The sequence below is a fragment of the Sinohyriopsis cumingii genome, chromosome 6, assembly GCF_028554795.1.
Source record: "Sinohyriopsis cumingii isolate HCF-2022 chromosome 6, ASM2855479v2, whole genome shotgun sequence".
Lineage (NCBI taxonomy): Eukaryota > Metazoa > Mollusca > Bivalvia > Unionida > Unionidae > Sinohyriopsis > Sinohyriopsis cumingii.
In genome coordinates, this window is record NC_142966.1 from 117,114,501 (window position 1) to 117,133,522 (window position 19,022).

Here is a 19,022-nt window from a genome sequence, read left to right on the forward strand (position 1 = left end):
TGGATTTTTCAGGCAGAATGTCCAATGGATTTTTCAGACAGAATATCCAATGAATTTTTCAGACAGAAACTTGATATTTAATCTCTGGTTGTGAGAGTTGATGGTATTGGAAGATGCTGGATCTACCAATTGTTTTAAGTGTATTCAGAAAACAGATCAAATTTGAATTTCCAGTAACTATCATAAAGAATATGTGGAAAGATAACTTATCCTCAACCCCACAGAATTATTTTTTTGGTGGGGGGAATGGTTTTTCAGCAATTATGTTTTATTGAGAGGGGCACTTGTCCCCCCCCCCCAGCCCCAATGTGCAGGTGCCAATGTTAGTGATAAGATTTTTAAGACTGTTGTCATTGCAGCAATATTAGATATATTTCTTATAAAATTTTCTCTTAGGACCAGCAAGGTATAATACAAACTGAGCTGTGATAACAAGATTTGTAAAATGGTTGCCATAGAAGCCATATTGAATATCAGATTGACTTAATTCTTACTTATTATCAGTTAGACATCACAGGAAGTCTTTTAGGAAAATCTCATGTTCATATGACCATCCATTCAGGAGAAATAGTGATAATATTCAGGATGGCTGCCATGGTGGTCAGTCTGGATATCAGATTGGCACCATTTTCATTTAGAAACAAAAATGGACACTAATAAGCCTTTAGTGAAATCAGCATGTTGATATGATCATTCATTCAGAACAAGTAGCACAAAAAAAGATTTTCAAGATGGCAACCACTGTAGCCATACTGGATGTCAGATCAACATCATTTACCATTAGCACCAACTAGACATTACGAGAAGTCCTTCAGTTTAATCCAATGCTCATATGACCATCCATTCAGGAGGAGTAGTGATAACAAGAGTTTCATGATGGCCACTGTAGTGGCCATACTGGATGTCCAAGCAATGCCATTTCCATCTAGGAGCAAATCAAATGTGTGTGTAAAGTTTCAAGGCAATCTTCCAAGTAATTTAGGAAGAGTAGTGATAACAAACATGTACTAATGAACAGATGGATGATAAATAAAAGCTCTTCTGGTCTATTACCAGTGGAGGTATAAAAAAAAACAAGACGGTATACCAGCAAATCTACCATTTTTTTCCACTATTCTTTTCTGATTAGGAATGACATAAATAATTCATCATATGTGTAGGGCTGGGATTAGGAAATTCCACCTTTGGAATCACAATTTCTTGCCAGAAATAAGGCAAACATCTTTCTTGCTCACAGATTCTGATCCTCAGAGGGGATTTCCCTGTCTGACACCACTGTATAATTGTGATGGATTCTATCATTCTTGCTGGCAAACCTTACCATAAACTTCACAAAGTGTTTTGTTATTGAAACCTCTGCTGTGGATGCTGCCATAACTCCCTGTCCATTAATACTCTTGAGATAAAAACTTTTCACTCACCATCGTTAGGGTCAGGTTTGATGTGGACTGTGGTTGCGTTCTGAGTCCCAAGTCTCCCCCCCATCGGTTGACTGAGAATCACGTAGAACACCTCCTCCTCCTCATAAATGGAGTCATCAATGACCATGACATTACAAAACTTCTTGTCCTCATTACGGTCAAATCGTATCACACTATTATGGTCTTCAGCACGTGTAATGTAGTCAGAGTAGGACAAAACTTTATTTGGAATTGTGCCTGTCGCTGAAGCTGTAAACAAAATCAAAATAGACTGACAATATATATCCAAAAACAGGGTTTTGACACAAGCTCTTTTAACCTGCAAAGGTGTCATGCTAAGCCTACCTATCAAATCCATTGGGCCAATATATCTGACCAATCAGGTACAAGTTAGGAGATCAATTCAGTTCAATTTGTCAGGAGAGAATACCTTTTACACCCTAAGCCTTTCTTCAAATCTTGCCAATATGTGCATAAAATTCCTCAAACACAATGGAAAATACTCTAATGCAAATCAGGGTAATTCATTGCAAATTTAGACAACAGACATGTATTAAATTTAAAATGCTAACCAAAACTGACTTACAAATACACCACAATTTATCATATGGAATATTTTTTAAATATAAATTCACAACTTCAGTTTCCTTGTTAAAGTTCAACACCTGTAAAAATGGTAAATTTAATTGTATCTGGCCATTAAACAGGAGCTAATATCATGGTGTGATTGATCTGTGGGTAAGATCACTCAATGGATTAACACTATAAGCGAAAGATTACTAAGCAACTTTGACTGTTAGAATAAAAATGAATCCAAGATGTCAAGGACCAACACTTTACAACTTCTGATCTATATGTTGTTGTTGCTGTTGTGGGGTTTAATGCCATTTTTCAGCACATGATAGGCTATGCATGTCGGCCAGTATTAATGGTGGAGGAAGAACCCGGGAAAACCCTGGGAAGAACCTCCGACCCACGAGAAGCTACTGGAAGCTTTCTCTCTCACATACCCACATTGGCCGAATCCTAGACTCGAACCCACTCAGACAGAGGTGAGATGGCAGTGATCCGTAACGGAGAGCGCTTTAGACCACTCTGATCTTTATAGTAGATTAATTGTTTTGTCTTCATAAGAGTAACATCAAAGTGTCAAGTTGTTTTAAATGAAGAAAAAACAACATTTTAATGTAGAAATCCAATCAAGTGCCCAATAAATAATCTGAATATGAAAATGGAGTACCATGAATAATGCATTACACACCCTATCCATGTTAAATAGTCCTTTATGTAGGTAATAGTATAGTGTGATTAACTTGTGACCTCAACCTTTAGTCAAGATATGCAGTCTTGAACTAAATTCAATGTGCTGGAACTATTATTTTCACCTCTGACCTTTACACCCCAGAATCAAGAGGTTTCATTATTACCTTGACCTATGAACTTTTGACCCCAATATCAATAGACTTCTTTCTTATCAATTGTGTGAGTCATAAAAGAAACTTCAGTGAATGTACATGGTTGATAACTGAAATCTGCGTGCAGATACCAATTTCTTCTTTCAGTCACTCTTATCTTGACTTTTGATCTTTTGACCCCAAAATCAATATTATTCTTCCTTACCCAAAGTAAAAGCTCTCAACAAAGTCTATCCAGGTCAGTGATGTAGAAATAATGATTTTTTTGCACAAATCATGTCTTCTTTTACTCAGTGACCTTGACCTTTGATATTTTGACCCCAAAATCTGTAGGGATTTTTCACCTATGCCAAGTGCAAGCCATCTACAAAATTTAGTTTGGGCCAAAGACAAACTAATGTCATTTTGCGAAAACCATTTGCCTTCTCTAAGACTTTAGTTCTGACCAAGGACCTTTTGATCCCAAAATCAAAAAGCTTTTTTTTCACCCCAAGTACAATCTTTCCACAGAGTTTGGTCCATGTCTGTGATTTAGAGCTATAATTACTGTCTGGTAACAATCTGTTTTCTCTGAGCAAAAGTGATTATGACATCTGACCAGGCAGCAACATTTTAACTTAAGACCAACTAGACCCAAGAAAAAGAATTTACTGAAAACCCTATGTCAATACATTTCATTGAGGATGAGTAATAAAAACAAGCTTTTCAAGATGGTTGCCCTGGCAGCCACACTGAATATCAGATTAGCACCATTTCCATTTAGGACCAAAAGTCTTTTCACACAAACCCCATGTTGGCATGACCATTGACTCAGGATGAGTAACAATAACAAGATTTCTGAGCTGGCCATGGTGGTTGCCATATTGGATGCTTGAGAGGAACCATCTTCATTTAAGATCAGCTAGACATGATACAAAATCTACTGGTGAAAACCACATGTCAATATGACTTTCCATTCAGGAGGAGAAGCAATAACACGATTTTCATGATAGCTTCTTGGCAGCCATATTGGATGTCACATCAGTAACATTTTCATTTATGAGCAGCAGAGATAAAAATCATGTGAGCTGTACTTTTGTGTGGCAGCTCCATCAATATTATTTTGTTGCATGGATTAAGTAACAATAAGTGTATCTGACAGATCACCAAATCTGTCAACTGGTTTGTAATGCAGTTTCTATCTGCTTCCCTGTTCAAGTTTATACTCAAATTCCTAAAGAAAAGTAACCAGTCTGTGTATGATCCTAATAGTGAAATATATACTACTATGTTGCTTATGTCACTTACCTTCCTGTGTGAAACAGATCACCAATAGTTCATTTGTCAGATCACCAGATCTGTGAACTGGTATAGATAGCGTTCCCACATGCTCATCAATTTTATACTGGGACTCAAGAATGTAGGCTGTGGATTCTAAAGATAAAGGAAACATTTTGTAATCCATGAAGATTTAACTTAAATGTGTATTTTTTTCCTTTACATGCTTTTTTCTTCCACAGAAGCATCTGTATGATATATACATCCCAACAAAATTAACCCAGAGAACAATTTTTAGCTGCATTTATTAGGAAAGTTATTTTAAGTCCTGCCTTGTCACTGTGAGGAAATACAGTGATTGAGTTTATATTATATAAATGGCTTAAATAAGTAAAAAGTTAAACAAAGCAAGATAAACAACAATTTGCCATGTTAATACAGTCTTCATATCTTGGATGTTCTATACCATATTCATTAATTTATTTCAAATTAAAACCATATATGTCAGGTCCAATTGTAAGCAACACTGACTCTGAACTGACCATGCATAACACACTGGCAGATCAGGGTCTATTTATTTATTCTACTGATTCTGCCTAACAAACTGCATAGACCCAGAGCTGCTAGTGTAATTTGCACTGGCAAATCTTGGTCTATGTATGTAGTTGGATCCGACATGAATATTTTGAATTTAATTTGCAAGATTTCTATGAGATCTTTTTGTATGTTTTGTTGGATGCCACATCAGCATCATCACATAATACAGAAATGCCTTTATGCCTGGATGCTTTCTTTCAAAGTTGGTCACATCCATTCGACCTTCCTGACATGTTTGCAAATTTCTTCCGTGACAAAGTACAAACCATTAGAGATAAGCTTGACATCACAATTTCAATTGACTTGTCATCACCATACAGTTGGGATACAGAATTTAGCGGCAACCATTAGCAGCATTTGAACCTGTCTCTATGGATTTCGTCTGTACAACCCTGATGAAGAGTGCACCAAAGTCATGTGAACTTGATCCAATTCCAATATCACTGCTGCTTGAGTGCTTAGATCCAGTATTGCATTCACTAACTGATGTTATTAATACCTCTCTCTCTCATCAGGGGAATTCCCATCATTTTTCAAAACTGCCATTGTAAAGCCTCTGCTGAAGAAACCAACACTAGACCATAACGATTTTAAGAACTACAGCCCAGTTTCTAATCTCCCATTCATATAAAAGATCTTAGAAAAGGTTGTTCTATCCCAGCTTGTATATGAATTCAAATGGTCTTTTTAGCAATGTACAATCTGCATATCGCCCTTGTCAAAGTACTGAAACTACTCTTCTAAAAGTAGTTAATGACATTCTCTCTCTGCGTTGGATAGCAGAAAGATTACAGTCCTCACCCTCCTTGATTTGTCTGCAGCATCTGACACAATAGACCATGATATATTACTTCACCGTCTCCAGCATGTATTTGGCATTCATGATAAAGCCTTACTGTGGTTCAAGTCCTACTTGGTCAACAGGACACAAATTTTATCTGCAAATGGAATACACTCCAGCCCAGTTGATCTATGTTGTGGCGTTCCACAGGGGTCTGTTCTTGGACCTGTTCTCTTCATTCTGTACACTCAGCTGCTCTCAAGTGTCATTGATCATCATCCAGTGTCTCACCAATTGTATGCTGATGACACCCAAATATACAAATCTAGCCACCCAACTGAAGGTGATGGTACATGTACCATCCAAGGTGTAGAGAGGTGCATTTCTGATGTGAAATCATAGATGACATGTAACAAGCTGCAGCTGAATGATGATAAAACTGAGGCCATTCTGATCACATTCTGATTACAACACAAAGACTTTCTCATTGACATCCTTTACCTCAAACAATAAATATCAGCAACGCCAATATTAAATTCACACAATCAGTACGAAACCTAGGTGTTACTCTGGACAGTACTCTCACATTGCACCAACATGTCATGAACATATGCAAGGCTGCATATCTTGAGCTGAGACACATCAGCTCAATTCACAAATATCTTTCAGTTGATGCCACTAAAACACTTGTCTGTTCATTAGTACCTTCAAGACTGGACTATTGTAACTCAATTCTGTCTGGTTCATCTCAATATCTACTCCAGAAACTTCAAAAAATTCAAAACACAGCTGCTTGGATCATACTTAGAGTACCACAATTAGAGCACACCTCCCTGCTGCTCTGTACCCTACTCTGGCTATCCATTCGATCCAGAATCAAACACAAAATTTGTTCTCTGTGCTACGTTTCACTGTTGGACTCTAGTCCAACATACCTATCTGACCTCACCCATGTGTACACACCAGCAAGATACTTACACTCGTCTTCTGACAATCGTATACTCATTATTCCCACTATGAAAACAAAGTCATATGGACAGTGTTCTTTTGCATACCAGGGCCCAGCAATGTGGAATGAATTGCCCAATGAACTTAGACACAAAGACACAGTGATCACATTCAAGAGGGCTCTCAAAACTCACTTATTTTGACTGCAAGAACAAACTTGAAGACCTAATATTGTTTCCTACCTTAAATATTCTCAGCATGTTTCTTTTTAATGTTTTCTAATTTCATGGTGTTTGTTTTTGTAATCATATCATTATAAGTTTTTTATCTTATAGGTGTTGTCTAATGTTGTAAAGCGCTTTTGAGCTTCTAAAGATTAGGCGCTATACAAAGTCCTCATTATTATTATTATGTCGTGAGATAAAGTTGTTTGAATGTTGTTAGAAATGGTGGTAGTAGATCAGCATCATCTGTACCTTTATGCCTGATCAGTTTCTGACAAATCTGGCTGGATTTTAGTACCTTTATGCCTGAACAGTTTTTGACAAATTTGGCTGTGGTTTAGTACCTTTATGCCTGAACAGTTTCTGACAAATCTGGCTGTGTTTTAGTACCTTTATGCCTGAACAGTTTCTGACAAATTTGGCTGTGTTTTAGTACCTTTATGCCTGAACAGTTTCTGACAAATTTGGCTGTGTTTTAGTACCTTTATGCCTGAACAGTTTCTGACAAATCTGGCTGGATTTTAGTACCTTTATGCCTGAACAGTTTTTGACAAATTTGGCTGTGGTTTAGTACCTTTATGCCTGAACAGTTTCTGACAAATCTGGCTGTGTTTTAGTACCTTTATGCCTGAACAGTTTCTGACAAATTTGGCTGTGTTTTAGTACCTTTATGCCTGAACAGTTTCTGACAAATTTGGCTGTGTTTTAGTACCTTTATGCCTGAACAGTTTCTGACAAATTTGGTTGTGTTTTAGTACCTTAATGCCTGAAAAGTTTCTGACAAATTTGGCTGTGGTTTAGTACCTTTATGCCTGAACAGTTTCTGACAAATCTGGCTGGAATTTAGTACCTTTATGCCTGAACAGTTTCTGACAAATTTGGCTGTGTTTTAGTACCTTTATGCCTGAACAGTTTCTGACAAATTTGGCTGGGTTTTACTGTTTTTAATAATGCCAGCCAAAATAAATGGGGTATCAGTATCACTTATCAAAATCAGAAAGTCTTTTATGGTAGGGCACTTTCTGTCAAATTTGGTAAATTTTCTTGAGTGGTTTAAAAAAAAGAAAATGTTGAAAGATTTTCCTTTAAAAATCATATCTGATATCATCTTGACACAATTTGTACAAAATTGAAAACCGTCTGAACAGTGATGATTTCTGTCAAAATGTGGTCCAATTCTGTTTATAAGTTTCTGTGAAGAAGTTTAAAGGTTTTTCTATTTTTAGTAATTGTGGCCATATCTGATGGTAAATCATAAATTTGGTCAAATTCTGTTAATTGGTTCCTGAGAAGAAGTCTTTTGACACTTTTGTTTTATTGCTTTTCTTAAGTGCTGCTATCTTAAATAATGGACTTGCATTATTCATATAAATTTTCAAAAGGCTTTAATGTCATAATGCTTTGCGTAAAACACACTCAATTCTGTTGAGCAGTTTTTGAAATGTCAATTTAAAGTTTTCGCTTTAAGTAATGGTGGTCATAGTGTGATGCTAGATTATTCACAAATGTACAGACTTGAAACATCTTCATTACAGACTGCTTTCTTTAAATTTGATCAAATTTTCTATTTCAGCAGATCTTTAAAGGGTATTCAGCCATACCAGATTGTTGATCAAACTTACTTGTACAGATCTGCAAGGCCTTCATGCATGGATGAGACAGAGAGAGGGAGAGTTTGCAAGTTTGGCTGAAATTATTTCAATTTTGTTTGAGAAGTTGTTGACAGACATATGATGGCTGCATAACACATGCAGAAAGCTTACTTGATATATTAGCCTGATAAGCTATAAAAAGATCTTACCATCCTCTGCATCCAGAATAGTGACTATCGCTATGCTAGGTACATCTAAAATGGCCAATACTGGATCTACTAGTTCTAACTGAAAAGTCTCTGATTCTTCATACACTGTGTCATCCTTCATCCTGATGTTCCATGTCATTTCAGTCTGACCTATAAAAAATTTACATTATTTTGATGATCAGTCAACAAAAATTCAATCATCTTCATAAAAAAATGTAAGTATAATTGTGAATCCATATACTAATGTTTCTAAGTCTTGTAATGCCCTGATTTCATGGACATAGCAAAATGCTGGACTTAAAGGCTTGAATCCAGCAATGTCATTGGTTGCAATTTAAGTCACTCTATATTAAACTTAATGAATCAAATGTCCAGTCTTATACTTCAAGACGTGTCACTGAAAAATTGGCTGGGACTTTGAATTTTCCAAAAGGATCAGGCATTATTAGAGAAAGTGGAAGATAAAATGTGTCCTCCATGGCATAGTAGTATTAGGGACTAGCTTCACAGTGCTAAAAGAGGATGCCATAAGGCAGAGAGGATTTGTCTTTCCTCCATGCTAGCTTTTCTAAGCAGATCTATGAAGCTGCTAAGAAGAATGTCACATGTTATTAATACTTCTCTCTCATCTGGGGAATTCCCATCACGTTTCAAAACAGCCATTGTTAAGCCTCTGAAACCGTCACTTGACCTGAATGATTTAATGGACTACCTACCTGTTTCTAACCACTCTTTCTTTAAAAAAATCTTTTAAAAAGTTAATCGTTTTGACCAAGCTTTTATCTCATTTGAATTCAAATAGTCATTTTAGTTGTACAGTCTGTAGATTATCCTTGCCACAGAACTGAAACTGACCTTCTGTGAATAGTTAATGAACTTCTCTCAGCTTTTGATAGTGTAAAGATTTCAGTCCTCACCCTCCTTGACTTGTCTTAGGCATTTGACAAATGGACCATGTATTCAGTATTCATGATATGGCCTTACGATGTTTCAAGTCCTTATTTTATAGCAAATATTTCTCTATACTGATAGATTAAATATTCAGATCATTATTAATGGGGATAAACATGTTTACCTGTAATTGGGTTTAGGACATTAGTTTTTCACTTGCAAATTCCTGATCTTGTTTACAATTTAGAAAGTTTTAGAAGGAAGTTAACTCTCATCCTGGTTCTCTTATTGTTTTGTAGTGTTTTATGTTGGTGTTGTTTACTTCAAAATTACTTATTCCTATTTTAACATCAGCCTTTAGAGGAGTCATTTTCTGCTGTATTTTGATTAATATCTGTGAGGATTTATTTATTTTATAATTTAAACGATTTATTGGAATAACAAAGTGCTCATTATTATATTTTTAGACTAAATCACTATTTGGGTATTATTGTTAATTCATTCAAGCACATATTGGATTATATCATTGTGATACATTATGACTGTTGGCACATTAGCACATGCAAGGCTACTGGCACATCTGCACATTCGATCTTGGAATTTGTTCAAAACACCTCTGAATTCCATTTTTATTAATTGTGATAGAACCTTTAGGAAAATTTCAGTTTTAATTCACAGTACTGTGAAGTCCATTTTAAATTTCACTCTGTATTCTAAAGAACTGTTGAACTTTACAAAATGTTCTGGTTTTCGCTCATTTCTGCTATTTACTTTAAGACCATTAGAGTTGTAACAATACTTTTAAGCATCATGAACCTCATGTTGTCAACTCATGTCTTCCCCCCACCCTCACTAAGAATAAATTCCGGTTCTGCTCAAGACATAGATGTATATGCATAGATCTGTACAAAAAGATTTTGAAGAAAACTTTGATAGACACAGAATACTTCAGTACAGAAGTAAAAGTTTTTGGATAATACCAACTTTGAAAAATATTCCACCTTCATTTTCTTAATGTTTATGGATGCTGCTTATCAGTATTCTGATAAGAATCACTAGTTAAAGGTCCTGTATCAAATTAAATCCAACATTTCTCTAAATATAGCACTTTAAGTCATCAATTAGTAATGTTACACCTATTGTGCACTGCATGACCTTAAAATTCACCTCCAGTTCTTAAAATACACCATCAGTTTACCCAAATGATTGATAACAGTCCTAGACTTGGAATATAAAATTCCTTTCATTACAAATTGATTACTGCAGTGGTATTAAAAGTAAGGTTTTAGTTAGGTCATGTTGCTAATAGTCTATAATTTTTCTTTCTTTAATTAAAATTATTACTGCCTTGTAGTATTAGTAATTACAAGTAAAAATTTAATCCACAGCAAATTGTTAAGTATAAATTCACAAATTCTTAGCATGAGTCCTTGAAGGGACTAATGCTCTACTCTGTAAACTAAATTTCCAGGAATTCAAGATAAGACCATTTCTTCCTTTTAACTGTCGAGTGTTGATACTATCTATGATATTCTTCAGCAATAACAAGATTTTCAAATTAGCTGTTGTGGCATTTAGGACAAAGTAGACATCATTAAAAGTCTTTTAGTGAAAGCCCCATGTCATAATGATCATCTATTCAGGGGAGATAGTGACAAGAAGAATTTTAAGACAGTTGTCATGGCAGCATTATTGTATGTATCACTAGTACCATTTTCATGTAGGACCAACTAAGTACCAGGGGTCAAGCTAGACTTGAATTTAGGGAGAAGTGACTTCTCATTTTGGACAAAACAGGGGAAGTGAGAGCTCAACTGGAGAAGTGGATGCAAAGTGAGAAATGCAATATATATATATATATATATATATATATATATATATATATATATATATATATATATATATATATATAACATGTGTTCTCTTATTTGAATCAAGCCCCCTGTTTCCCAGTATGCATATTTGTATTTAACATTGGATTTAAGCAATACTTTATTTTCAAGTCGAAAATTATCTGCGTTATTTTGGTCATATGACTCTAAAAGAGAAAAGAAACTACATTGTCACAAATTTTAACTGAGTAACCAGATGATAGTATTGTAAATGCAAGTTAGTAAAAATGCTTAATTAACTACCCTTAATCAATTTGTTAAATTTACTTTATTTTTTAAATATATTTTCTAAATAACTGTACTTTCAAAGATTTCTAAATGCATTTGAAACAATCCCTGTACCATGTACATGAGGGCTAATGCACATGTGTCTTCAAATCATACTGTTCTTTCTCATTTCTTTGTTGTGGATAAAACATTACCGTAACTATTCATATATAACGTACTAAAATGCATGGCTCATGTATAGTTGGTATATGAACTAAACCCTTGTTTCCAACCAAATCAACACAGACACAAGTACATCTGTTTTTAGAAGGAGGGGTTTTCATAATGTGGAATAACTCACTTTGTGTCATTGCAATGGTCCACTGACAGGGTTGCAAATTTATGGTTTATTTATTTGTCAATGTACTTGTAGTAATTTTCGCCACTGGTTAAACAGTATCTGCTTTGCTGCTTTATTCCATATTTTCAAAAATACAAGTGAAGTCAGAAACAACTTTGACCTTACAACACTTCTCCATTCTCGCAAATTCCACAACATAGCATTGTCCCATACGTTCCTGATCTACGTAATTGCATTTTAAAGTTAAATAACATAATAACCTAGACTTTGCATTTTATGAATTGTATATTATTTTGAATATATTTGCCAGATGATTTACGAACAACAGACAATTTAATAAACTGGTACTTCCCAAACATAGTGATGATCACCATTATTTCCCTGTTACTAGTTCACTTACAGTTTCAAACTAATTTTATGGCTAAGTAGTGTACAAGAGGCAGTTAAAATATCTAGATCACCTATTTTGATCTTAAGACACAAATTGCTATTTACATACTATTGCTAAAGCTTCAAAACACAAGTATGTATAATTTATCATCGAGGGATAACATGTGGAAATTGGGCAGTGATACTGCAGCTAACTTACTCAGGGAAAGGGTAAATGGTCAATCAGCTATCAAAACACATGCCTGTGAATGTGCAAGAGTTTGTTTGTCAGTGTAACTGACATCAAAACCAGGCCTAGCTACTGATGGCTTGATGAATACATTTGACTACAATACAATACTAGAACTAACCTGGCTAAGGCAAGGGAGCATCTCAAAAAGTATGGTCAGTCAATCTACCTCTTAAAAAAATCATAGAGCAAAGTCGTTTTTGCTTTCCAAACAGAAGAAGGTGAAGTTTACATTTTTTAGGCAACTTCGTCACCTACTTCGTCAGTGTGACCCCTGGGTTACTGGTGAAAACCCCAAGCTGATAGAGTCATCGATTCAGAAAGGAATCAAGTCATAAATATTTTCAAGATATGACTTCCATTCAGGAACAGCAACTATAAGATTTCGTATTGGACGTCAGATCAGCACCATTTTCATTTAAGACCAACTGGACATCATAAGAAATCTTTTAGTGACAACTACACTCTTTGGCGAAACTCCTTGTCAATATGAACATACATTTAGGAACAACTGACGATAACAATATTCTGAGCATGACCTCTGAGATGGACATACGGTATGTCCATACACAACTATTTTCATTTCAAACCAACATGACCATCGAATGAGTGTGTTTGTAAAGTTCACAACATTCCTCCAAGTAGTTTTGAAGAGTAGTGATAACAGATTTGACTTGATGGATGGATGGATGGCAGACAGACAGACAATGAACAACAAGCCTTCTTATATGCTCTTCTAGCCTTTGGCCAGGAGAGCTAAAAGAAAGAGCAATTTGTAAGATATTTCTATTTAAAAAACAATGGCCATACCTAATGACAGATCTGGTTTATTTGTAGCAATTTGAAAGGGCTTAACACCGGGACACTCACTATCAAATATGGAGAAATTCTGTTGAGCACTTCATGCAGATTGTTTAGAATTTTTGTATTTTCAGTAATGGTGGCCATATTTGATGGTGGACTAATTTTCACAACTTTCTGATCAATCTGGTCAAATTATGCTCAATGATTTAAAGAATTTTTCTATATTTAGTGATGGTGGCCAAATTTAATTGCAGGTCAGCCTAATTTTCATAGCTATGAAAGGGTCCCATTTCAGGATGCTACCCTTTAATTTGTCAAATACAAATTGACTGGTTGCTTCATGTTTACTCTATTTTTAGTGATGGCAGATTGGCATTATTTTCACAACTGTAAAATTTGGTCAAATTCTGAAGATCCATTTTCGAGAACAGTTAATTTAAACGTTTTGCCACAAAAAAAAATTGAACATATGGAGCCACACTATGAGAGGGAGCTGTTGTGCCTCAGTAGTGAACAAGTCAAACTACCAACTGAAATTTGTGTGGGTTCAAATACTTCAGAACAGCCTAAGTCAGGTACTGTGGTGTGTCCTAGGGCAAGGCACTTTACTCCAATTGCCTCAACTCCAAATAAATAACCATCATGTGCATTGCTGTGTCATAAAACACAAAGGCAAACCAATTAACTCTGAGAGACCATGAAGCCTGAGAGCTAACTGTGAAAGTTAGTCAAAATTTGTCAAGTGGTTTGGATGAAGAAATCATAAATAGCACATGCTGACAGCTGACACAAAGTAGATGATGGACAGTACACAATGGATGCAGGATCAACTTGCTGATGACTGATTGGTATAATTTAACAATGAAAGACCTTCATAACATTTACTTTCTGTTACATTTAGCAAAATTCTTTTGAGTAGGTTTTAGATAGTTGTTTAAAGGTTTTATAATTTTAGCAAGAATTGCTATAATGAATGGAAAGTTGGTTTAATTATCACTACTCGAAAAGCCCATACCAGATAGTTTCTCTTAAAATTAGTTTAAAATGTTGCTGATTTGTTTTTAAGAAGCTGTTTAAAAGCTGTTCTACTTTTAGCAATGGTTGCCATATTCGAAGGCTGATGGGTACAAGTTTAACAACTACGAAGGGTTTTGGTATTATTTCTCTTGAATTTGGTCCAAATTTTTTGAGTGGTTTTGAGAAGTCATGTAAACATTTTTCAATGTTTAGGAATGGCAGCCATACTTGACAAAACAGATTGGTGCAATTTTTGCAACTTTGAAAGTATGCATTCATAATTTAGTAAAATGTTTGGAAGTATTTTTGGAGATGAAGTTATTTAAAGGGATTATATTTTTAGCTGTATTTGATGATGGATTTGCTTTCTAGTAAATTTGGTCAAAGTGTGCTGAGTGGTATTTCAGAAGTCATTTAAAAGTTGTTTTTCTTTTCTATAGTAATCACAGCCGTATCTGATGGTGGAGTGGGAAAGTTTCACAACATTAAAAGTCCATGATGCCAAGATGAAGTTTCAGAAATTTAACAACACCTGATGGGTAATTTTGAAGAAGCTGAAAATTGCAAAAATGTTGGATTATGCATGGTGGGCATAGTACCATATGTTCAGTTAGCCTTATCATTTAAAAGAGTGAAGAAAAAAAACATTAAATTTGTGGCACAATCTTGGCTTAAGCTGAGTTGGAGATTGAAATTATTCCTGTTCTTAATGGCAGGATGATTGAAAATGTTTTGTATACAATTACCTGGATTAAACTGCACCTGCTGTGCATACTGTCTGCTCACATCTTTTCCAACACTAGCTGATCCATTTAGCACATTGATGGCTGTAACAGAAAATAATATGCATACAATGTACTGTAAAAAGAGTTTCCACTGAATGGTGAAACCCCCTTACTACCAACACCATGATGTATCCCCACCCTCCTCCAAACCCTTTAAAAACTATCTGAACACTTACTATGAAGGTGTGGTCATTGCCATGGTGACCACTATGACCATTGCTACTGTTACTATTGGGAAAGTGTGTATACATATTTCACAATATCTCCAAATTTAGCCTCAAAAATAAAACTGCTAATGAAAATTGGACCTATAAAGAAACATGAGGTCCATGTCAAATGTGGGAAACTTTTATATAAGACCTTTTGAGAAATATTTTTAGGGTGATATGAAATATTTTGAACTAATGGCAGCCACCATTTGTTACCATACACAACATTTCTTTTGTACAACTGAAAAGGCCTTCATGCCAAAATACTCTACAGTCAGTGCCAAAATAACATTCCTGCCAAATATTATTGGAATGTTTTTGAGTTAATTTACTTTTTAATACAGACTCAAATATATTCTTTTCTATCCTTGACAACAGCACCTACTGCCATGTCGGCCAATTCAGCGCGTCAGGTAATTCTACGCAATGATATGTCATTTCTGTAAACACTGGATCACGTGCTATTTTCGGTCAAAAATCCATTATGTATCCAGAAAGAACAATCGTACATTAATTAAGAAAAGTGATATTCATAAAGTGTACAAAAATATACCACATTTAGACTCTAAATGCACATAAAAATGTGATTTCTAAATGGCAACATGAAGACCCACTCCATGACCTTCTTGAACCTGTAACCCAGAAAATTCGATTTACTATGCATCTTTTAGACTCATACAAATAAATACATTATATAAAAGATGGAAATGTGTACCTTAAAACAAAACTGTATTTTGATCCAAGTTTCCAATTTTGACAAAAGTTGTCCCACACATACAAAACTGTCTGCTACCCAACGTGTCTACTTGTTGCTAGAACATAAATTATCAACAAATTCCCCGGATTATAGTCTGTTTCTAAATTCTGCAGTAATTTTTCCCCATTAACAAGACATTGTAATCACATTACATCCTATTCATTGTTGTTTCTCTTCCATGTAATAGCTTATTTTTCATAAAATGTTGAACTTTACTAACTTTTTTACAAGATCGGTTTAGTCTGCTTAATACCTCTTGCCATTTACTGGCATTTTTACGTTGAACTTTGTAAAACTAGCTACAAACCTGACCTAATTACTTGACTGAACTGCTGACAGAAACAGTCCAAAGTAATATATTTCATTTCTATAGCCCGATGGATAAACATTACATCTTTTCAAAGCTATGCGCAGAATAGGCCGACATATCGCGAGTCAGAAAAACAGGGTGGTGGTATCCTCTGTGTCCAAAATTAATATTATTTTGAACAGAATATTCTGGTGACAACTGCATCTTTTCAAATGGTAAGCATTGCTGTGTTTTATTTTTGTCAATCGCTCGAATTCGGTATGCATTTTGCTTCAATATTGGAAACGAAAACCTTAGGTGCGCAGAAATGCCCGACAGCAGTGTACATGTACTTAGCCATGAAAGAATTGAATAAATTGCATATTGTGTTGCCTGGTTTGGAACTAATTGTGTTTTTTTTTAAAAATTAGTATGGGTACTCTATAAACATCACAAAGCAAACAAAATATCCTAAAAAACGGAATCCTAATAATACAGAATTAAGTTGAGCCTTTTTAAATGTATCAAATGGCATTAAATTTGTGACAAGACCTAGTTCAAGATCAGTTTGATATCATAACTCTATTTAAATGAATGTTCTCATAATATCATCATTTCAAACATCCACTGAGCATCTGAAACTTGAACTAATGGTGTAGTTTATCTTGTGACATCACACAACATGAACCTTGCCTATGGCTGGAACTATAGACCAACAACTTTGGACTAAATGCTTAAAGATCAATTGTGCAGAAAAAAAAATTCACAAAAACTTATATTTATCAAGCATTTTGAAGAACATGTACAGATGAATAATCTGTCTCTGGTAAAATTAAGTTGAAACAGAGTCCCAAAATTCACCATTAAAATGAATGAAAAATTCGAGTCCAAATTTAACAATTGCATTACCTCCCTTGACTAAGCTCAGTTTGCAGTTACATGTGATGTCGTTCTTGAATGACCCATGCAGCCTGACTACATGGACCTGTCATGTAAAAATGACATAACTTTTTTTTATTAAACAAAGAGTCCCTTGAAGGGACTGATGTTCAACTGGGTGAAAACAGTTTCCAGTAATTCAAGGTAAGACCAAGACTTCCTTTTAACTGCTGAGTGTTGAAAGAGCTAACTGATTGGATTTTTTCTATCAAATATTGTCAAATTCTTTTGTGAAGTTCTTGAGAAGAAGTAGTTAAAATGCATTTCTATTCTGGTAAAATCTGACTGATAAGCATGGTCATCTGAACAATTTGAAAGCCTTTCTTGCCATAATTGGGCACAATTCTGTTCAGCAGTTCTTGAATATACATAAAGAATACAAATCATATGGCAAATAACAGTTATTTCATGTGCACTGGATCCAGCAAGGGATCACATGTGTCTGGGATTGATAAAGATAAATGCACTAAACTGACAATGAACAGTACAAAACTAGTATCTAGCTGGCCTAAGTGCTTTCGACTCTTAATTAGTCTTTTTCAAAGGCAAATACAAAACACAGACAAGACTAAGAAATAAAACACAAAAACCATTATGTTTGCAAAACCTTACATGGTTTAAACCTTTAAATGTATTTTATTTCAACTAATTTATATCAACTTGTTGTGGATGCTGGAAAATATATTTTTTTAAAATTGGATTTCTAGGTCTTTGAAAAAGACTCATTGAGAGTCAAAAGCACTTAGGCTAGTTAGATACTAGTTTTGCACTGTTTGTCGTCAGTTTATTGCATATATAAATAAATAAAGAACCATGCCTTATGCCCAGGTTAGCTAAAAACAGAAGACGGGGTTGTGCTGTATGTCAGTTTTAACTATAATATACTGACATTTCTGAGAGTTGATCAGTGTTCTGAAACCGTACATAAATCCATTCAAAGGATTAAGCTACTGTATCATAATTTTCACATCACTCAGTATGGACAGAAAAATGGAACACTGGAAAGGATGAATAATGCTAAGTTTCTACACTCAACATAGTTATCTCATAGTTATCTCAAAACAGTAACTTGAGCCAACTTGAACTGCTACCATCTCAAACCTCTAATCTTTTCTTATTTCCTCCCCTCCTCCAAAGACTTAACCCAGGGGTTGTACCTTAAAATCACTCACAAATCTTGTGTCTTCATGCACAAAATATTCAAAACATGGTACTTTAATTGAAATTAATGAATAACAAACAGATGGAGAGACAAACGGAATATATCACAGTAGCCATACTAAAGCATATGCATATGTATGGTAATACTCACTGACAAAGCATGTCTCCCCTAGATATCCTCGCCTCTTCAATGTAACCTCCAGTTTTTCTTCTGTCTCATTCACATATATCTGACTCTTCTCAAAGTATATCCATGCCCAGTGGAGATGGAATGGCTGATTGGCAAGTGTGTTTCCACCTGAAATGAGACAACATGAAAAACATCAAAATAAAAAAAAATCAATTATGATCCACAAGCACAAATGAACAATAATGATTTTGGCTGACAATGCATAGAACTCTGGATGGCTGAAAGGTTTTTAATGGCACTTTGTGCACCTGAATTGACAGATACTGTCTTGTTAACTTTTCAAAGCTTGCTACTTAATTACAATTTTTAAAAAAATTGAAAGACATCTGGCCAGATTCCCATACTTTATCAAAATGTCCAAACTAAAATGATTTGTTAAAGAGCAATTTTGACATTTTTTCCCCCTCTTATTATAAAGGAAACAAAATGGCAGTTAATGTACTCATGAATGCAGTTG

The 19,022-nt window shown here is 34.9% G+C and overlaps 1 protein-coding gene across 1 annotated transcript in view; it reads right to left on the reverse strand.

Annotated features, from left to right (window-relative positions):
- The window catches only part of LOC149797807 (FRAS1-related extracellular matrix protein 2-like), a 266,726-nt gene that overhangs the window by 82,296 nt on the left and 165,408 nt on the right, over window positions 1-19,022 (reverse strand). Inside the window, exons 3-7 of the mRNA XM_089962791.1 lie at window positions 18,527-18,673; window positions 14,982-15,062; window positions 8,445-8,594; window positions 4,124-4,249; window positions 1,422-1,670 (exon numbers count right to left, since the gene is read on the reverse strand). Coding sequence (XP_089818917.1) covers window positions 1,422-1,670; window positions 4,124-4,249; window positions 8,445-8,594; window positions 14,982-15,062; window positions 18,527-18,673 — 753 coding nt within the window. The remainder of the gene's footprint in view (window positions 1-1,421; window positions 1,671-4,123; window positions 4,250-8,444; window positions 8,595-14,981; window positions 15,063-18,526; window positions 18,674-19,022) is intronic.